We start from the raw sequence: 22,028 nt of genomic DNA, 5'->3' as shown, positions 1-22,028 counted from the left end.
GAGGAAGTATTTTTTTTAAAGGTCAAATACTAATAAAAAATAAAAAAAAAATGGTTGCCAAAAAGTTAATAAAATTTTTGAAAAAAATTTTTTTTTTTTTTTTTGAAACATGTTTTACATTTTGGGGAGGGTAGAAACTTTCGACAATTTTTCTTATAAATGTCCATTTCAGAGATTTCGCCCGGATGGAATTTTAGCGCGCGATTCAAATCGGTCAATAAGAACAAAAGCAGTCGGAGTCCCGTCTGGTCAAGAAGATTCAAGGGAGTTTTCAAGAAGCAGAGTCGATGTTTGCGAGAGCGAAGTGGTCTCGAGTCGCCACTCCATTAGTCGGTCGCAGCGACACGCGTGTGCGTGCGCCCATCGTGAAAGTGCGTGCGAGCTAAAAATGCCTGCGTGTGTCAAGAAATACCATAGAAGACACCTCAGAGTCTCAGCGCTACCGTCAGCCGCACGGCAAACACGAGCAGTGCCGTACAAAGCCATAATAAATAGTGGGGCATAGTTTTTCCTCTTTGCATAAATATTTTTTTTTTTTTTCATTGAAATTTTGACAAAAACCTCAAATTCCCTATATTCAAACCAATCAAATTATACGCATACACATTTTTTTTCGACAAATACCCACAATGCCCCTGCGTACAAAAATATTTAACAATATCCGTGTACAAGATTATTGATTACGGTTTACTCTGTGGTACATCCTATATATATATATATATATACTCTGTTTCGTTTGTCTTAACCCACAAGGGTGTTTTGCTAAATTTCAATTCAGAGCGCATCCTGTCAACTGCACAGGACATGTCGAACGTTCCCGAAGGACCCTTCGGGACACTTTGAATCCGTCCGGTTCACGCACGGCCGAGTAATCCAGGCCATGTGGATCTGACCAAGAAATCGAATTCCTACGATTTATTCGCTACGTTACAAGGGCCCTTCGAGAAACCGCAGTATGTCGCCGCAGGCACGAGCGAGCATCTATATTCGATCACGCGGCCGGTTACGCAGCCAAGTACCTCCGGTACCATTTACTTTTACCATTTTTTAAGGCACTCGTACGCGTGGCCGTTGGGTTAACAAGTGGCTATTACGTAATACTTAAATATACCACGCACCCAGCAGAATCATTCGAAACCGTCCGCGTGCATTTAATTTTGTTGATACGATTTTACAAAATTATTCGAAAAATAAGTAACCACAAGGACCATAAGCCATTGCGGATTCCTCGGATCAAAAAATGGATGAGATGGAAATTTGTAAGTTCAAAAAAAAAAAATCAATACAAAAATACGTTGCGTACGTTAAAATTGTGGAGAACATGAAAAAATCTCCAATCAGGGGAAATAATAATAACAACAACGGCAACGGATTAAATCGGCCATCAAACTTGCTCAATGATCACTTCCGGTCTGTCGCCCGATAATAAAGTAGTTTGCGACAATTATCATTAAACTCAAGACCGATTTCTCGAAATGTTTAGACGCATTGTACACAGTCGGAGAACGTTTTTGTATGCAGAACGAAGGAAGTCACCAGCTGCCAGATCAGCCTTAGGCCCAGGGCTCCCATGTTGGGGCCCCAGCGTAGCCCGCGCCCGATCGTCTCTGATTTTTCTACCGGCGCGTTTCCAATGACGCGATTGTCCGGAGGTATTCGAGCAGGGAAGCCAGTCTTCGGGAAAAATAATTGTGCGACGCATAATAACGTCGACGCGTTGCACACGCGCTAAACCCGAGGACACGTCACGTAGTCAATACCAAGGAAAACGAACGTACGATTCCGGGTCCGACCCTCCGTGTTACCATAGAAGTACTAGAGTGAAGTAATCGTCGAGCTGTATGATTTTGTACAATGGTAATAACAGTGTATAATAATCCTAACAACCATGTCGAATAACAATACGGCTTTACCGGTTCGGTAACGAAATTTCAGTATTTGAGTCAATTTCGATGTGCGATTTATGTGTTTGTATTTTTGAATTTTTGAAAAAAAAAAAATTTTTTTGGGTCTCAAAAAAATTTTGGGACTCGGACCCAATTTTTTTTTAATGCCAATATCGTAACTCTGGGACTTATTCTGGGTATCATACGGAAATTGGAGTTACGGTTGGTAATAAGAGAAAATATTGTCTATACAAATATATAATTTTGGTATTGATACCAGCGAGAGGGTGTAAGGGATGATCGGGGGAGGGTGGTGTAGCGATTTAAGTAAACCGAAGTATTCGTTTGTTGGGAGTCTGAATTTATTTGTCATTCAGGGCTGAGGTGGTCCTAAAAATACATTGGTTAGTTTTCACAGGCGCACAATACTCGCCATAAATGGATTATTAGGCATTAAGGACGATCGCACGTCACACCTGACCTGACCGGCTCGACTTGAACTGGGGTTGGTAGGATGTGCCTACTTACCAGGCCCTTCGCCAATGAATGGAAAGAAGGGCCCATTCCGGTGTGTCCTGGGTTACCCACTTGAGAATCGGCTAATATTTTACCTGCGGGACAATGACGGAACGAGGACCGCGTGTTGACCGTGATTTTTAGGGAGAATCCCTAGGGACTTTATTCACGGCTCCCACCCTGCTCGATATTTGCGCAATGACCCACTTCAGTCATTCACGCCGGGTCTCACTTCGGGCCAAAGTCCTTTCCGTAGGACCCATCCTGGGTCTGGGTCTGGTTAGACTTGACATGACCTAACCTCAAACTTGGCCAATTTTCTATGCTGTGTTTTTATATGGTATATATAAAATATTTTATATGGTATATATATGTATAAAAAGGTATATGCAATGAATAAATTTAGTGGGAATTCACGTGAAGGGTGGTAAAACAATCTGTGGATCGATTTTTTGACTTTTTAGGGTAAATTGAAATTTTATTGAGGGGCGTTATGAGAACGAAAAAATCTTACCCAAAGGAGGAGCTTGTTATGATATTTTCTTAAAGTAACGCGAAAGACGCTGTAAAAACAAGAAATCCAAATTTTACGTCATCGACAGTCCCATACGTCCCCGCATCGAGTATGCTACTTTGTTCCCCTTTTAAGGTCGAACCGATGAATATTCAGTGTACTTGACCGGTCTGTTTCCTAGGGATTTTTTTTTTTTTTTTTTTTTTTTTTTGTTAGGGCGACTGGTCTCGGACTGATTTTTATCGCTGGGGTTAGGCCGTATGGAGATCCCGAAGATTTGGCACTCTTGGATTCTGGTGTTCGCGATTCTAATCTGCGCAGCCGCAAATCCATTTGCAGGGCAACAACGAGGGATAACTAGATCAGCAGTCAGAGCAGCAAATAGACATACCTGCACCTACCACCACGTCTACGTTTAATGCATCTGTCTACGTTTCAAATCCACACCGTCAGCCGCAAACGGACAACCCGGACACAACATCCTGTGGATGCTGGGCAAATCCGATCGGCACGGTTGGACAATGCCAATCGTGAGAATCCTTGTGAACCAAAGTGTCACCAGAGCTGGACCAGTTATCTGGGAAATGATCAGACCAGATTCCGAGGGTTATCCTATATAGGGGTAAGGAAAAAAATGAATGACGTGAAAATGGCTTGAATTTGGCGGGGGTCATCCTGTTTTTGAAAATTTATTGAATGGAGCTAATATTTTGAAAATTGTCATTTCGTTCGATCAATATAGGTATAGGGATTTTGAAAAATGTATCATTTTTTTTTAACCCATCCGATACGTAAGACTAATCATAGTTCGTAGGGTCATTAAATTTTGGGAATGGCGAGATCGATCTGGGAATTTTAAGGGAGGATTCTTAAGGGGCAGGTCAAACATTTTTCTAGGCTCCATCCAGTCTGGTCCATTCCTTCCTCTCGTGGAACGACGGGCAATGTCCCACGCCGATGCGCACGGTCATTATTTGTTAAATATTTCAAAAACTCTGGATGATAGTTCTTTCCGTCTTCTTCGTTTTAAAATAACAATTCGACTTTTTCCTTCGCACGGCAAACCCCACGTCAGCTATTTTTCTAACACCCTCTTGAATCTCTTTTTCTCTTTTCTCGAATTTTGTTTTCTTTTTTACGCAGAAATTTCTATAGGCTGGGAACATTTCTTAGGAATCTTACCAGTCCTGCATACAGTCAATGGATATTTGATGGAATAAATGAAAAATGATTATTAAGTAAAAACAAAATTTTATACTTTTTTTTTATTTAAAATTATAAAGTCGTATAGATTGATCGTATATGATATTTTTCTGAGATTATTTAACATTCTGAATAAGAACACCTTTTATGTATCGGGCACTACTACGGTACTCGTGTTTGTCACGTTACCAGCAATATTTTACAAATTGCTTCCATTCCCAGCTGAGGCTTCCCAAGCACTCGTCGGAGGATTTGTCCACAGTCCGTCATTACTAAGGTATCATTTGATGAAGCCAAAGACAATAGAAGGTATAGCCCATCATGGCAAATATCAGCAAGTACTGCCCTGGGGTTCATTGCCCATAGTCGTAATCAGTAAGAACGAAGGAGACATTGGATAAGAGAGTCGAAAGGAAATTTCAATTTATATATGATTATTAAATAATTATGAAAATTCTATAATTTTTTTTTTTTTCAAAATTTTATACATATATATATATACGCATATCAACGATCGCGTGTGCCGGGTATGTTATTTAAAAAAGTTAAACCAAAGATAGAAAATTACATAGATGGCGGCACTGGTCATTTCCAGAAAACAATAGGGGCTTATCCCTAGGAACCAGAGTCGAAAGAAGGGTTTTGCCCAATACCGTCCAAGACAAGTGTTTCCTATTAGCAAAGGATTCGCCGTGGGAATTATTTGCGATAAACAGATCGGCTAGAGGATATCCAGGTGCACTTTCCATCTTCTTCGTGTAGCCAAAGTACCGGATAAACGTTCGGAGCACGATTTCTTCAGGAAAACGAGGAACCTCGAAATTGAGCAACGATCAACGTTAAGACGATCTCGTTCTGTTTGTTAATATATATATGTAAACGTGAATCCGGATTGGAGCAATATATATTTTACTGATTTATGAAAAATTTGACGCACCCTTCGTTTAAGCAGGATCTGATACGGGTTGCTACGTTATTTTTGTTGTTTCAGGATTTCACTAATTATTTTGAGTTGGTTAAGTCACCGAGCGCAACAAACCGTTAACCCCAGGTCTTTTGGGGACTATTTTGAATTTGCTTTTAACGACAATTTCATTGTCACGTGCTTTAGTCATTCTTGATATCAATTTTTTTTTTGTACAATGATTATTCGTATCACGCAGTCAATTTTGAATTTTGAACCCGTTTCGTATTTTAGTAAAATTTTGAGTTTTGTTTTCTACTTTTTTTTTTCAAATTTTTTTACTTTGACTTATACCGTGTTTTGTCGATAGAATATAGACGTTGATTGATTCACGTAACTAAAAAGTGCACGTGCTTGTGGTTCCGATACCGATGTTAAGAAAACAAGGACATTTTTTTCATATTGTTGAACCCAGATTACGTTCAATATCAAAGTAACGTCAGCTGTCACTTGTTCACGTTAATCAATGACAATCTGCGTTACATAAAAATAATATAGATTTCAAGTAAGTTTTCCAACATTACTAAAATAAATTTTTCCCTGCTAAAATATACTAGGGAATATATATATATATATATATATATATATATATATATAGTTAATCAGCAGAAAGGAATCACCTGAAACACGTGGTTCTAACGTACAAATCAAATGGACGGGGCTAACTTCAGATGGTTGGATTTCTACTGAATACCCCTGTATATTACCGATCGATTCCTTGTAAAATCAATGAATAACGAACGAGCATCCATTATGACAGTATTTTCAAAAAAAAAAAAACTCCAAAAAATATTTATCAATGACACGTCAAAAAGTATCAGATCAAATACCGTAAATGATCCTCAAACTAATTTCTAAATTCGCAGCTATGCAAACTTAGTAAAAAAAAAAAAAAGAACCACGGCGATAAAGAACACAAAAAAAAATTGATCATGCATCCGATACCCGGCTCGGAAGATAAAAGGATCGTTGGGGTTCAAAGGTCAAGCGTACAATAAGAACATAAGTCGGTCATGGGAAGAGAATTTATTAAATTTCCATGAAGAAGTAGTGTAGGCTTCCGCCATGCGGTTCTCGCTAATATAATACAAAAAACGTCCGCCGCATCGAACATGATCAGATCTCTCACGTGCGTAAGATTTCGGTCCACACGATAAAGATGAAATAAATTGACCTTTACGTGACCTCGGACAATCCTTGCGAAACGTAACTACATGCATGGTCGGATACGTACATAGTGGGGATGGGGGTGGGTCGGGATGATTTAATTAAATTCCGCGAAGAGGAGATCAAGAGAGATCCCGAAGACTCGTAGGGTCATCGTCATTGATCCTGAACAGCAGAGAACACATTATCTAATATATTTACCATATGTTAAATTAATAGATATATTACACTTTAGACAGTCGAGACGACATCAGTCCCTCCTTTGCCCCATTTCCATGTTCCCAATGTACAGAGACGAAGACAAAGGCGCGTTTGGTATTTACAAATGGACGAAAGAGAAAAACAAAATTTGTTCCTTTCCCTATAACACAGTGTCGATTCCCTATATACACTTTTCGTAACAAGCACGAGCTGCCGATTGGGTTTGGTCTCTCCGACGGGTTAACGTGAACTCCGGACTAGAATATCCCATTGGAAAAGTTTACTTGCATCCCTGATGACGCAGAGTGCCATGGTCCATGTCCCGTGGAGGGCCGAGCCCGGGTCCCGGTGGTCCCGGTGGTCCCGGTGGTAGCCGTCGGACGGTATTAGACGGCTGAACCAGATCCAGAGTTAGCGGGAACGTAGTAGTTCCTGAGGTGGAGATGATTGTGAAGATGGATCGAGGATATCTGCTGAGCCGACGGATGATGATTCCACTGACCGGAGGGCGACGAGGGTGTCAGGGGTTTGCCTTCTGGACTTCCGGCGGGTGTACCGGGTGAAGAAATGGCACAGGGATCAGCAACCACGTCCACGTCCACGTCGACGTCCACGTCCTCCTCGTCGTTCTCTTGTTCCGGTTCCTGGAGCTCGTCCTCGCTGCAGCTGAATCGCCTGGACTTGGCGATCCTAGATACGTGGTAGTGATGATCATCGGGGGCCAGCAGGGAGGCCACGTCGAACTGTCGCTTCCTGGAGGGTTGGAAGGACTGCTGAAGGGAGTGACTCTGAAGAGACGAGGGTGGCGAGTGGTGTTGCTGCTGTTGCTGATGGTGATGGTGATGGTGGTGATGATGATGATGAGGTGTCCAGAGCGTGGGCAGAGTCTGGGTGGGTAACGGTGCCGGTGGGATCGAGGGTTGCGGCGGTGGTGGAGGTGGCGGAGGGGTGGCTGGTAGCGGAGGTGGACTGGGGCTGTCGGGTTCCTCATCGACGGCTAGGCCCATGTGCCGGCGTACCTTTCGTTGGGCCTTGCGCCGCCGGAAGTCGCCGCGTCTGAAGTCCTCCAGGTTCGCCGGATGGATGGCCCAGTAGTGACCCTTCCCGTTCGCACTGCGACCCGACTTCACGAAACAGTCGTTCAGGCTGAGATTGTGCCTTATGGAGTTGCGCCATCCTGGTCCCCGTGTCCTGAAGTACGGATAGTGCTCCAGGATGTGCTGGTAGATGTCGGAGAGGACCAGCTTCTTCTCCGGCGACGACAGTATAGCCATTGCTATCAGTCCTATGTAACTGTGCTGGGGCTTTGGCTCCTCGGGTATACGCTGATGATGCGGATGAAGTAGAGCCATCGACAGGGCCAATCGGCTGGGGTACCCAGCGGCTGGATAGAGCGGCAGTGGAGCTGGAAATCCAGCGCCCATACTCAGATGAGCCGACGCTCCCGAAGTGGGTGGATGTCCGACGCTCGGATGTTGAGGATGAAGCTGCTGAGCTAGTCTCAGTCGTTCCGCCATAGCGTAGTGATATAGCTGTAGCCGGTAGTGCTCCAACCCCGGTAGAAAACCGGCCATTGGATTTCCAACACCCAGCCCAACGGCAAGCGGTTCCTTGCTAGGAGGTGGACTCTCGTTGCTGCACATCCCGACGAAGTAACACTCCTTTGAACAATGTTCAACCTGATTGCTTATGGGCGAACCGAGAATTATCCTCTATTCACTGACTTCACGTCGAGCACCACGTCATTTGTAATACTTTGACGTTGACGGCGTCGAAAGTATTTATCAAATCGAGGAAAAAGGAGCTGCCACCGACCGAGAATGTTTTTACCACCAGTTTTCACGGTGTTTGCCCCGAAACGCACCGAGCAACTGACTCGTTATGATTTACGACCAAGTATCCGAGATGGGTGCACCCCTTCCAGGGGCGTCTCGAGGCCACGCCCACTTTCGGTGAGCGACCAACACGCGCCTCCGAATCAGCAACTGGCACGCGGAGAGCCAATGGGACGAAGGGGGCGTGGTTTAAAGTGGGCCCTGCCCGGCCACGCCCATTTTAACAGAGATATTGATCTCGCCAGTATACCACTGGCTCGACTCTTATCCTCCAGCGTGAGCCGTGATATCATATCCGACCGTGGGCTGAGGTGGAGTTCAATGGTGCTGCGTTTCCTCGATTCGACGTTTTTCTTTTTTTTTTTTTTCTTCTCATTCGTTCCTCTGTCTCCCGTTTCATTTCTACGTGGCTATCCGTACGCCCTAACCGCGATGGAGTATCTATCGCGCTATTTATTGGCAATCTTTGCGGATCGATTACCTACGACATTATTTTCATTGTTTGCCCGTCGTTTGTATCTCGCTCACGAAAAATCTAAATTTTACGCAATCAACTTTGTATTTTGATAAATACGTAAATTTTATAACGGATCAATTTTTTTTTTCTTTGCACCAGCAAAAATCGTCTTTTCGAACTTTTTGGGGTCTTTGGGAGAGTGCACAATTTTTTAGTGTCAAAAACGTAGTGTACGCAAACAAAATTTCATAAAAATTATTGCGCCATTTTGAATTGGTTTTTTTCGAGGCTATGAGGATTTAAAAAAAATTAAGGGCGGTTCTGTAAAAAAAAAAGTTTTAAAACCCGTTCGCTTCCACCCCACCCCCCCTCCACCCCGCAAATTTTCTTCCAATAACATTTTTTTTTCTAAAGGTTGCGCGCGCAGCTTTTATTAATTCGGTGACAAAAAGCATGAGGACGCATTAATACACCGGGCCCAAACTCTCTTGGGCGCCGCCCTCCAACTATTTGTAAGCATCCGCCATGCTGGTCTCATATCTGTCGTTCGGCTTTTACAAAACACAATTTACATCCAGCCGCGCTCCGCAATATGGCGTTTCATCGGCCCCGTGTTACCCGGCCCGGCTCGAATTCCAGCAATTGTTGCGTTTTGTTGCAAATAACAGCCCTCATCGGGCCTCCGCGTGTGTCTACATCCGGAAATACAACCCTGCGTGTTGGTAACACTGTGTACCCCGTGTATACGCATGGACGCACGTACAACCATATCCACCCTGTTAAAGTAAATAGTCAAGCCGATTGAACAAATAATATCGACGGCTTCACACACTCCCATAGAGTTTACCACCATTTTGCTATACCATTAGCCTTTATATCCTAGTTACTTTACCCTTGATTCATTTTCCTTGTATGCGTGTACGTCAGCTAAGACAAATTTCAAAATGGAAAAATACTCAAAAAAGAATTTTTTAACGAAAAATCCTTAATTAATATTATTTGTTGATTGGCGTTCTTTTTTTTTGCAAAAAGAAAAAGAAATTTATGCTTTGACAAGATGACACTTCTGTCAGATTGAGATTTTGAATGGGACGGTTACGAAAAAAAAAATTGATGGGATTTTCAAAAACGATTAAGATCGCTATGGCGTCGTGTAAAACGTTGTAAGCAGTAGGTACCAACTTGAAACCAGAATCGCGTTGTCCCTGGAGAATAAAAGGTAATAGAGAAAAATCGGAGCATCCGAAGAACGCAGGTTAGCCCGTACATATATATATATATATAGTCAAGAGCGTCCCGACGCTAAAAAGGTCGGCATTTCGAATAATGGGGATAATTGTGGTAAAATGGAGTGGCATTGTAAAAAAAAAAAATGGAACTAACGATCGAGGGTGGTTGAGTAAGTGGCAGATGCATGGCGCCCATTTGACAGCTTCTCAAATTTCATTTTCTTTCCTGCATTAAGTTTCATCGAGCGCATCGTCCTTCGGCGTAAGAAAGCCGCGGCCATTGCTCGAAATGAAATTTCGCTAAAATAACGAAAAAAAAAAGAGGTTCGTACTTTGATGATTTTACAAAAAATTCCATTTTCTTCTCATTTTCGAAATCCTTCATTTTTCATATAAATTAAACGAAAAAAATCATTGCGATTTCTCGCAACGAAACACGCGTTTCCATGGTTACGATATAATCGATTATCGATCTTAATAATTGACGAATATAAAAATTTCGTTCCTCGCAAAATTCCATTGTTAAAAGATTTTTTTTATAAATCCACATTATCCTACCGAATCGAACGAATTATTCGAAATACCAATTTTTTCCTGTGCAACGAATAAATGTTCCTCGTTCCCTTCTGCTAAAACTTTAGGGGTAGTTTCGTGACTGGGGTTCGGCAGTAGTCTCAGGTTTTGATACCCCGTGATACGTTCGTAATCGGTTTTCAAACTCTCCCCCTCCCTCCCCCCGCAATCTATACCTCATTCGCTATCTCTGTCGCACTCACGCTCTCTCTCTCTCTCTCTCTCTCTCTCTCTCTCTCTCTCTCTCTATATATATATATATATATATATATATATATTTCTCCAAAAGGTTACAGTTCATAAGAATCAATAGATTTTCGTGAGAGTTAGCGAAAGGAACTGTAGTAAGACATACAATAGATATACAATAGATATATAAGGTAAAAAAAGGCTACAGTATCAATATGAACAACATAGGCAACGTTTTGATTTAGTGAACTTGAAAGAAGAAGAAAAAGAAGCCCTATAATTATCTTAAAGATACAAAGAAAGACTCTGCGTTCTTAAAACTAGCGGAAATAATGACTTGGGTAAATAATTTACGTGTGCATTAAGGTTCAATCCCGAGAGGGTCATTTACTTGGAAAGCTTTATGCATATTCTAATGAGCTTGCAATCAACTGGCACTAAACACGAAAGCAGACAGCCGACGTCTTTACTCTTAGGCTCGTACCTCAGGCCCGTAACTACTCGCTACAGTGCCCCGTGCCACTGGTGGCCATGAGTGCTGTCAGAGCTTGAGCTTTAGGAGGGTCTATGTAACAACAGCTATATGTATATTATATATCAAAGCTGTGTGGCGTATAGTATATGTATATATATTCTTGAAGAGTCCATTAGCTTTGATGTCTCACTCAAAGGGCTGTTCTCCTTTCGAACATCGGGTACATCGTGTTTCATAAGCGCTTTCCTGCCATCCCCACTTTCTTACCCTTAGTGACCTCCTATCTTTGCTCATTTTCTAAGGTAAATATGTATATGTATATATATATATATATATATATATATATATATATATATATATATATGCGGCCGGGCGGCTGCTCGGCCACTCGATGTCGGCCATACTGATCTTCTTAAATATTCATAATTTATAAACTCCTCGTGTAACCCTGGAAACTTGGGAAAGTGGTAGTACAGTTATTGGCTGTTGTTGTTGTTGTTTGTCGGATAAAGCGGAAGAGGAACGCAAATTTTGAGTGAAATTTATTTCTGTAGTCTGGCAGGAACAAAGCTATTTGTACGAGAACAATTATTGGTAGTAAAAAAAATTTTGTATTTGTAAAAAAAAAATGTTATTCCCGCTAGTCTAAAGATTGGTAGAAAATTGTAAAAATATATTTTTCAAATTTTCAAACCACCGGGTCAAAGCGCAGAAAAGGCGAGGAGGTCAGGATTGAAAGTAATTTTGCAAATTTTTCAAAAGAATCGCGCGACCACTGTAGAACGTCTGAATTTCCAAAATCTAAGTGCGGTAGAAAATATTTTTTTTTCAATGGCACTTCCGCTTTCGTAAATTCATCTTCCGGTTGAAATTAAGCGGGATTTTTTCGAACGCCACAAACGTGACGGTTTGGCTGTCTAACAGGATTAGCTAACCGGAGATTGGACTTGAGATACTCGCGCCCGGTGAATAGCAGGATTTGCCAATATTTTGGGTGTTTAGCTTTGTGCCAGGACACGGCGGAGCATTGTCGTCGATCCCAGGGCGGAGTAGACGATGAAAGAGCCTTGGTGAAAATGTGTAAAGAGGTACCGCAGCTTCCACTTCACTCCACTTCACTTCATTGGACGCTTCTTTATGGACACTCCTGGCTGCCTTTTCTTACCTTGTTACAATATATCTTACGGCGTCCCAAGGAATTACTTGGCTTCCCTTGATTTTTTCGCCAATTTTCTGCTAATTCAATTTTTCACCCTCCGGACACCCTTTGTCGACTGAGCGGCTCGTTGGAATTTGGCTGGTACAAGATTTTTTTCTGTAAAGTTGTTAAAAAAAATTTTTACACTGTACGAGTATATCTATACGTTTCCATAAGACGGAACGTATAATTGTTTGCGCGAGTGAAATAATACAGAGGAAAAAACTCAGCCCGTCATCGAAAGCAGAGATAACGTCCAAACGTCGGTAAATTCTTTGATGAATATTTAAAAATCCCGCCGATCATCCGGCTGTCATTCTCCAAAGAGCATTTGTGTAATCTATTAGTACGTTTAGGACTCTTGGGGATGAAACCCTTTTGTCACCCGTGCGAGGTACTTATGCGGTTGGTTAAGCCTGAAATGGGGTGGCGCGACACGAGTACCGTTCAACATCCCCTATAGAAGCCTATAAGAGCCAAGGGATGATGATCGGTAGGTACGAGTTCAAGTACGTATAATGAACATTTATACTCACCGGTTAGATGATTCATACATTGGCTGAATAAATGGATATAGAGAAAAGCCTTTTTTTTTCTATTGTAATTCTTCAAAATAATATAAACCATTTTAATCGTACGAAAATATATTTCTTTTTAGTCACTTATTCCTTTTGGATATCGTTGACGGCTCAATACTGGAATTGTATATGAGAATATTCGGCGCCATCTTCTCTATTATTATTGTGAGTATTATTATTATTATTATTGTTCATAAGGAGTTACGAGAACACAATGATACCGCTTAGCAACCGAAGCCCCTTTTACGCTTAGTGTTCATCGGACCTATGAAAACACTCGTGTTGTTGCGACAGCCGCCCATACTCGTATCTATGTTTCGGATTGTTCAGGCGCCATTGTGTCTGAGACTGCTCGAAATAATAACAGAGATTTAATATCGCGTCCCAAGACGTTTCATAAATACTTAGGGCTCTCATATACATATTCATGTAAATTTGATAAAGCACTAGCTGAATCACGTAGTAACCGACAATCCCATGTACGAAAACGTATAAATAACGTACAATGCAGAAATCAAAGTTTGGACGGATAGAATAAGAATTTTCATAAATTGAACGAAAAAAATTAATAGAATTGACGAACCGCGTAACGATTTTTTGGTTTGTCACCCGAAGTAAAAAGATGTAAATAAAAATTGTCAAGAGAAAAGAAAATTCAGTGATGGCGGTCGATATATATCGTTATGTCAGCCCCTAACTCGAATATCGATGGTTATCGATTATCGAACCAGCTGTCGCGTGGCTTGGCGATCCGCATGGCGATTCACAACAATGGCCAGTGACTACCCGACGACAAAGAGAATCAGCCGCCGTCGATCGGACTGTATAAAAGATACGAAAAGGGGTTGGTAATAACGTCAAAGGTATAGACACGCGAGCTGGCATACTGCGGGGGTGTAGTCCTATTTTAAATAATAAACGTTCGCGTAATGAAAACCCGTCACTAACCACTGAGCTTAACGTACGGTCGATGCTATTGGATTAGAATTTGGATAAAGAAAGGGTACTGGTTACTGGATCAAAATAAATTTACATGTAAAACTCACGTGATCCTATAGAATATCCTCGATTCAACATTCAATATCTTCAATCACTTCAACGTCCTTTAAATTATCGTACAATTTAGCACCGTCAACGATAATCTTCTGCGTACCATAAATTTATTTATCACAGCCTACGTCGTCCATTACAGATTCCCTTAGCTGTACGTTGATCATCACGGAAAATGCTCTTGCAATATTTCGTTCATTGAACCTCTCCTTATTATAGGTTATTACTTTAATTGCCTGAGACGTTACGTATTAATTAACACTCTTCGCGCTATCGTCATTCTACTGTTTTACACGCTTCCTCTGTATATTCCTTTCCTCCTTTCCTTATAAACTGCCTCCGCATTGAGATTCGCCAGTCCTCTGTTCATTACACTCACGTGGCATGATGCATACCATAAACTATAATGCTGTAAGTAGTGCGGGTATTAGTTATGATCCACACAGTATATAAAAGTTACCTGATAGACTTTACGTCTGGTTGTAATTCAAGAGAATGACACGTTATACCGACAGATGGCGCCACACGCGTTTTTCTCCCGTGAGGTTAAATACGTGGTAACAATCCTAGGGATTTAGTTGTTCTGTCATTGGACACGGTGTTGCTGCGAGGCTGTACACTTATTTCTCCTATTACACCCACGTACTGGTGGTTAATCATCGTATAATGGTTATGCAATTGTCACAGTCGTTGGGGAGTCTTGCTAAAGTGACGAAGGCACAGTTGTAAGCCTGAGGCATGCGACCAATATGGCTACCTTAGAAAGGCCACCCTCATAACCCATGTAACCCATAAGCCGTATGTATCTAACCCCTCTGCTGTTTATTATTCACTTAGGATGCTCATATTCGAACTACCCTTATAGCGACTACATTTTGGATCGAATAACACACCAGGGTTATGGTAAAGATGTTTTGAGCAATTGTCTGGCCGTTGGATCTGGTTGGGTAAGGATCATTGGATTATTTTATGCATTTATTTTTTTTTGGGGGAAATATATGACAGTTTTTAGTTGCAGGTGAATTGAAAAATTAAAAATGACTATCTGTGGTGGTTGTGATGATACTTCAGTTTGATAAAAAAATCATTTGATGAGAGAGGTTAGGTTTTTTTTTTTTAATAGAAATTATGCGTATAGAAATGTAAAATTATTGTGGTATCAGGGAGTGGGGAATATTTCGAAAGTACATCATGGGATACTGATTTTTGGATTGTTTGACAGAGGAGTTATCAATTTTAATGACAGTTGATTTAAAAACGTAAAATTACACGTCAGCTATCTCCATGAGATCTTTGAAAGTGAGGATAATTGTGTAATAACTATAATGGAGTACGCGCGAGAGCCGTGTCCTTGGAGAATAGTTGATGATTGCGGTGGAGCATTCGCAATGGGTTCCATAGGTGGTAGTCTATTCCAGGTGAGAATGATTTGTTTAAAATTAAAAAAAAATTGATCTTATTAAAATTGTGGACAATTTATGAGTTAATTTCTTTTTTTTTTAAGAGTTTCATCGGATTTCGAAACGCTCCGTCCGGCATTAAGAAACGTATTCTGGGTGGACTCAATCTAGTGAAAAAAAGGGTTCCTCTAGTGGCTGGAAATTTTGCCATTTGGGGTGGTTTGTTCTCGGCGATAGAGTGCAGCTTAGTGCACTGCCGCTCGAAGGAGGATCCTTGGAATTCCATTATGAGCGGCGCACTGACAGGAGGAATTCTTGCAGCAAGAACTGGAATCCCATCCATGTTAGGCAGTGCTACAGTCGGAGGAATTCTTTTAGGTCTGATAGAAGGATTTGGTATCTTAGTAACTAGACTTCAGGCCGACATCTTTGCCCAGCATAATGTGCTTGTTAATGAAAATTCGCCGGGAAATAAAGAGAATTCAGGAATTCCTCTCGGCGGTAGATTAGCATTTTTTGGAGCACCCATTGTACAGGATAGTTCAAATCAAACTGGTCATGGCAGAATGAAGATGGAACACATAAGAAATGCTTGGTGATATTTCATGTCACATTTTTGTCTGTCTGTCTTAATAAAAAAATTATTTTCCAAATCATTAGTACCAATTTCTTGGATAATATAAAAATAGTTTTTATATACACAGATTACTATTAAATGTCAAAAATTTTATAAATAATTAAAATCCGTGTATCTACCATCCAGTATCTTCGGTATCTTAACTCAGATGTGTATCTTTTATATTTTCATTTATCTTAATCTTTTATCTAGATTTTTATTATTCTCAATTTTCAAAGATCAGAAGAGTCTATTCAAGCTCGCACGCTTTATCGGGAGTCGAAGGTATTTCGTTTAATAATCGTTAATCGCAAGGTGGTAGTAACGAGTGTTTTGACAGCGGCTCGCGCTGTCCATTGACAAGTCGAAGAGCCTTATTGTCATTGTCATGACAGTATTGTGTCGTCAATAGATTGGAATCAATATTTACACTTGAGGTGAACCGTAAGCCTGGGATTAACGCAGGATCAGGGGTAGACAACCCTTTCGGATTCATTTAGTGGTCGTGGTATGTTTCCAGGATCAGGACCAGGAGCAGCTTCAGGTCCAGGTCCAGGTCCAGGTCTAGGTTCAACTATGTGTTCCTTGTCGTCTTGGCCTGGGGAGATGGTTTTGACCAGTAGCAACCCTCTTTACAGAAAAGGGCGTGACTCGTACTAGCAAAGTATTTAGTTAGGGTGAGTATTGAGCACCGATAATGTTATGGGACTTATGGTGAATCGTCATTGTGTCCTAGTAGTATATAGTATATGGGCTTTCAATGATTTTCATCCGGGTGAAGTCTACTGCATGATCCACCAGGACCGTGAATAATTTCGAATTATATTATCAAAAGCTATCTGGGACTCTATCGTTTTGGTCACTCGAGTGAATTTGAGTGTTTAATCATTGTTACTTGAAATAGGGTGGTGCTTGAGGATTTTAAAGAATTTATGTTTTTTATTCGTTTCTCATTGCAGCGCGTTCATAGGGATAATATTTTGTATAATTTTTTTTAAATATTGATTTCCCCTACTTATTAGGAATTGTATTGAGCTTGTTGATTTATGCGTGATTCTAATATATAATTATTGTATTTTCTTCTATTGGTACTGAATCGCATTAGAAAGCTGGTATAAGAATCTTTGGAATTTCAAATTAGAAGCTGATTGTGTCAAAAGTGGCTGAAATCAGTTGAGAAATGGATTGTGGTGCCATCGTTTGAAAGAAACTTCCTACTTACCCTAATTTCAAGGGTAGTTTCTCTCAAACGGTATACAGAATAACGACAGATGTAAAACAAGATCCAACCCTCATTTCCGAAATTCTTACAAGAATTAATCGGTGGTCGGTAATGTAGATGTCTGCGATTTTTTCACTTACCGTTATTACAGTGAGGTACCTACCATTTATCATTCCTCTAAATTTCACAAGTGTCAATAGATGGCAGCACCATTCGTAATAAACCTGCAGCGTAGGTTCCTAACTGGACAACTGTTGTATTTATAGATTTTTCATTGAAAAATTAAAGGATAACATTGAAAAATGACAGTTATCTACAAAACTTGCTTGTTAACCCCGATCCAATCTTTGACTAGCAGTGATATTAAAATGCAGATAGTATGTTAATAAATATTTTTTTAAAATCATAGCAAAGAAACGAAGTATCTTTCCGAAGGTTCAAATTAGTTTATATCATTTTGAATAATAACTGGCATATTCCTACTTTTTATTACCAAAAAATCAAATCCGACTTAGAATTGAAATTCTCCCATATACAGTACCCAATGATGTGCCAAAAATCTCTATGCGTCATTATATCGTTAAATATAAATACCATCTAACTGTGTACGAAATAAACAGATTTATTGAGACATCCCGCAGCAGAATTGCCGATCATATTGGTAACAATAGAGAACAGCGTGTATTCGAAAGTATCGCCACTGACAAAAGCCTCATCCGATTTCTTTATTATTATGCGGGCTCACGTGCGCAACATCATTCAGAATTGATGGTTATATTCCATTGTAAGCCATAGCCTATTAGAGGTTTTACGATCTGCCGGGACAAAACGATGAAATGGTAAATACCTACCCGGTCGGTAACTATTTTTCGACGTAGTTGCTTATTACCCCCATTCCCAAAAATTACCCCACTGATACATAATCAGTAACCCGTAGAATTTGTTTACGATCAACTACCCTTAATAGCAAGCCCTCTACGAAAAGTTAGTAAAAATAATTTCTATTAAGGGGTTATATACAGTCAGGAGGCCCAGAAAAATCGATTTTTCAAGAATTTTTCTTAAGAAGACCTTTTAATGTATTAAAGTAAAAATTTGTACACATATTATCGTAAGTTTTAACTGTATTTTAACATTTTTTATTTGTAAAAATAATTATTTTGAAAGCTGCTATAGCTGATCTCCGAGAGCACCTCTAAAAAAAGGCGTCCTGCGGTGAGCACGATATCTCTGGACTGGATCATTTAAAATGAAAAAACCAAAAATATTTCGTTAATATAATGTATTATCTTGTAATTGATCGAAGGAATAAGCAAAATAATAATTTTTGACAAAATGGGGGCTTCTCAAAAAAAAATCGGTTTTTGACAAAAATTTAGGCCTTAAATTGTTTATAAAATGGAAAATATTATAAACAAAATTACTAAAAAATATACTTAAAAAGCTTGTGTTAAAATTTCAGACTGATCGGTTTAGCCATTTCCGAGAAATCTTGCTCATCGACTTTAAAAACACAGTTTTGAGAAAAACGCGTTTAAAGTTTCAAAGTACTTTGAAACGCTTTGCCACGTCATTACAAATGTGCGTGTAACTTCGAGAATATTCGCCGGATTGACAAGAAATTTTCTGTGTGTGTACTTAAGTATACGTACATTACGAAAATAAAATTAAAAAAAAATCGATTTTTTGAAAATTTTAACTGTATATATACCCCTTAAAAAAAAATTACAATTTTCCCTAAATTCCCTTATTTTTCAGTTCACCCCTTATTCTAAAAATTACGATATTTTTTTTTACAATTTTTATACGCGCATGTTACGATCAGCTCAAAAACTATTTAAATGTGACCTGTAACAACGAATGCTGATCCTGAACCCCTTGCAACCCTTTGCAGTAACCCAGGACGTACGTGCAGCTTACACGTGCCGTTCTACTGTCCCTCCCTCTTTTATAGGGTTGGTTCGCCACACTTAAACTCAAGAGTCTCTCTAAACTCTCTACTGGACAAGTGAAGGTCGATTTCATTGAAAATACTCCAATCTAAGGGTGCTACAGAATCGTCATTTAAATACTAAGTAAGAAGCAATACATAAATAATGCATCGAAATACGATAGAGCGTACTCTAAGGATTATTGAATTAAAAAAGAAATGGAATGAAATTTTTTTTTTAATTTTTTCAAAATTTACCAATTTTTTGGATTTTCAAATATCGTCACTGATAAAGAGACAAGGGCTGATTTCAAGCGCTCGAACCGTTTCTACGTAGTCACCCCATTTTTTAATTGATACTTTAATCACACTCCGGAAGTCTGAATTACGATTTACCAAAAAAAAAACGAAATTATTTAATTAAAATTTTTATCAGTCGTTCTCGTGGCAAGGGAAAACATTTTTTTATCTCCTAATATACAAATATATCGGATCAAGTTTTGCTTTACTAATGACAGCTCTTAGGGGCGTAACGTTACATCGGTGTCCCCCTCGACTTTTGCCAGACAACAACTGTCGGCCTATTAAACTAATTGTCTGCACAGTATGTCCGCACCGCAGTGATTCTACGGATGGTCTACGTCTGTACTGTACGCTGGTTACTTTTCTACCCCCGTAGTACAATTTCAACCCTCTTACTCTATATACGTAATTTTACACGCTTCGTCGCCTCGTAACACTGACCCACCCCTACGTTCACTTAAAAATTGTGCATTAGTTTAATTTCCTCAAGAGTGACTCTCTGTAATCACTGACTTGGATAGTGACCCCCCATAGGAATGACCTGTAAATTTCAGATCAACCTACAAAAATATATTTACTATAGAAATTTTGCTTTGGATTTCAAGAGTTGAAAAAAAATTATAAAATGAAAAAAAATTTTGGAAACAAATTTTTTGAGTAAAATTCTCATAATTAGTAAATATAATGATTTTAGTATATATATATATTTTCATCAATAGTAATGCCGAGTAAATGGACTCTATCCCGGGTCAGATTAATTGGCCGCAAATGTAACGTGAACGTTGCTGATGGTATTTAGAAGATTCGGGATATATGGTACCGTGTGAGTGCGCTTCGTTAGCATTGGATTATTTTGAAAAATTGAATGTAAAATCGTTAAATTTAATTCCCATAAAAAAGTTAGTCGACCGATTGTAGAAAGGTGTTTTAGAAATGTTTTTTTTTTTCAATTTTCAAAATTTCAAGAACCCCCTTTACGGGGTTGCTGGTAATATCAAAAGTGAACATCGAAACGTGCCCTTAATTAAATCAAATGCATTCACGATGTGTGTTATCATTGAAACAAGTGACTTCCGGTACCGGAAAAATTCTAAAGTGTCTACACAATGCAACCCCTAAAACATTGATGACTGGCATCAATGAAATAATGTAGTCACGGTATCTGCAGGGGTAGTCGATGCCTAGGTACCTAGGGTTGGTTACAGTAGGGGTGAACAACAAAAAAAAAATGTACGTGACCGTATGTTCGCACGTTGCGAGTGCCGTATCCCGAGAACGAGGCGAATATAATTGGCAGGGGTGCGAAGCGATATTTATTGCATCTAAGGGCGGGAAAAGTCATAATAGCCTGTGGGGGTATAAATGGCACCGGCCTCTTTGCGGTTCGTTAAACGGCAGCTCATCGATGGGGGATGTTAAAACACATGTAGGTACCAAATTTCATGTGTGTGTATATATATATATATATATATATATATATATTCACTATAATAAAAAAAAAGGGCTACCCTTCCGATAAAATCAAAATCTGTAAATTCTCCAATTAAAAATAATCATCGTGGGGTGAGTGAGGAGGAAAAAAAATTTTTTTAGCAAAATTGAAATTAAATTTTTCTCAGTGACCCCCAACGTGACATGTGATCTTTACGGAAGCCGTACTCAAGTGTGAAAGGGGTTGAAAAAAATTTTTTTTGTACTCATACAAAATCGATATTGCAAAATTTCGAAAATTTATATTGTATGGATTTCTTTTTTTTTTTACGGGGTGTACATTACGTATTTTACGTATAAGTGGATTGTATGTGTATATCTTTTGTTAATTGAAAAATCGTATTCGATTCCGTGATCCCAGGCCCGCCGTAGTACGAGGCAGAAAACAGAAGTCTGGTAAGGGCAGGGTGTTCGTAGGGTATGATAATAATATTCGGTAAGTACGTGTTTGTAGTTACCCCTGAGTTGAGCCATGCTCGAGAATACCAAGCCACGCCCCCTAGTACGGTAAAGCTTCCGATTGGTCGTCACGGTTATATCATAATAGATGGGCGGAGCGTATTCGAGGAGTTTCCACCAGAACAACCGCTGCCGTCGCGACGAGCTCCGCCGCGACGAACCCCGCATGGACAGTCGCTCTTTCGCTCGTACCCTCGAAACTACCCTTATATCGAGATCGCGAGTATTATATACACGGATTTCGTTATCTGTCAAAAGTCAAAGGGACGTCGTTAAACTCAGTGCTTTGGTTTTCGTTGATTCGCTGTGCGTTAAATATTTGTTTTTTGAAATTTTTGAAATAATTTTGAGTTTTCAAAAAAAACAGCAATACTCGATACTCTAGCTTTGTGATACCGCAAAATTCGAGTGACCTCGCCATCCTCGTTTCAACAAGGTATTTAAATGTTAAAAAAAAAAATTTTGCCCACCCTTAAAATTTTTTTCTCACTTCAAATTTTTTGTTCAAAATTTAAAAAATTTTTTTTCCAAAAATCATCGCTTCGACGTAAATGGAATACAAATTAGGGGAT

The 22,028-nt window shown here is 39.8% G+C and overlaps 2 protein-coding genes and 1 long non-coding RNA gene across 8 annotated transcripts; 1 reads left to right on the top strand and 2 right to left on the bottom strand.

Annotated features, from left to right (window-relative positions):
• Positions 1 to 6,114: 6,114 nt before the first annotated feature.
• Positions 6,115 to 9,052, bottom strand: LOC107265303 (fork head domain-containing protein FD4). The gene has a single exon (XM_015734623.2). It carries the CDS (start codon positions 8,092 to 8,094, stop codon positions 6,838 to 6,840), a length of 1,257 nt encoding a protein of 418 aa, XP_015590109.1. The 5' UTR covers positions 8,095 to 9,052; the 3' UTR covers positions 6,115 to 6,837.
• Positions 9,053 to 11,584: 2,532 nt separating this feature from the next.
• LOC112494034 lies at positions 11,585 to 14,418 on the bottom strand. Of its 2 annotated transcripts, none has more exons than XR_003059109.1 (3): positions 14,032 to 14,418; positions 12,944 to 13,139; positions 11,585 to 12,524 (listed from the first exon to the last, which is right to left on the bottom strand). It is a non-coding gene; the product is annotated as an uncharacterized LOC112494034 (long non-coding RNA). The 2 variants fall into 2 exon arrangements; XR_003059110.1 differs by lacking the exon at positions 11,585 to 12,524 and adding an exon at positions 12,623 to 12,874.
• Positions 14,419 to 14,669: 251 nt separating this feature from the next.
• Positions 14,670 to 16,088, top strand: LOC107265283 (mitochondrial import inner membrane translocase subunit Tim17-A). 5 transcript variants are annotated; one of them, XM_015734582.2, is made up of 5 exons: positions 14,671 to 14,833; positions 14,901 to 14,982; positions 15,054 to 15,135; positions 15,258 to 15,453; positions 15,540 to 16,088. In XM_015734582.2, exons 4-5 carry the CDS (start codon positions 15,361 to 15,363, stop codon positions 16,032 to 16,034), a joined length of 588 nt encoding a protein of 195 aa, XP_015590068.1. In that variant the 5' UTR covers positions 14,671 to 14,833; positions 14,901 to 14,982; positions 15,054 to 15,135; positions 15,258 to 15,360; the 3' UTR covers positions 16,035 to 16,088. The 5 variants fall into 5 exon arrangements, with proteins under 5 accessions (XP_024938568.1, XP_015590068.1, XP_015590077.1 ...); XM_015734591.2 differs by having other exon boundaries at positions 15,048 to 15,135; XM_025082800.1 differs by lacking the exon at positions 15,054 to 15,135 and having other exon boundaries at positions 14,670 to 14,833.
• The last annotated feature ends 5,940 nt before the right edge of the window (positions 16,089 to 22,028 follow it).

The sequence above is a fragment of the Cephus cinctus genome, unplaced genomic scaffold (assembly GCF_000341935.2).
Source record: "Cephus cinctus unplaced genomic scaffold, Ccin1 Ccin1_scaffold0020, whole genome shotgun sequence".
NCBI lineage: Eukaryota > Metazoa > Arthropoda > Insecta > Hymenoptera > Cephidae > Cephus > Cephus cinctus.
This window is presented reverse-complemented; position numbering and strand designations above follow the sequence as displayed.

Bases quoted from the DNA above. Each gene is read 5' to 3' on its own strand.
- LOC107265303 (XM_015734623.2), bottom strand. From the start codon at position 8,094: ATGTGCAGCAACGAGAGTCCACCTCCTAGCAAGGAACCGCTTGCCGTT.
- LOC107265283 (XM_025082800.1), top strand. From the start codon at position 15,361: ATGGAGTACGCGCGAGAGCCGTGTCCTTGGAGAATAGTTGATGATTGC. The intron at 15,454-15,539 runs GTGAGAATGATT...TTTTTTTTTAAG, and splicing joins TAGGTGGTAGTCTATTCCAG to AGTTTCATCGGATTTCGAAA.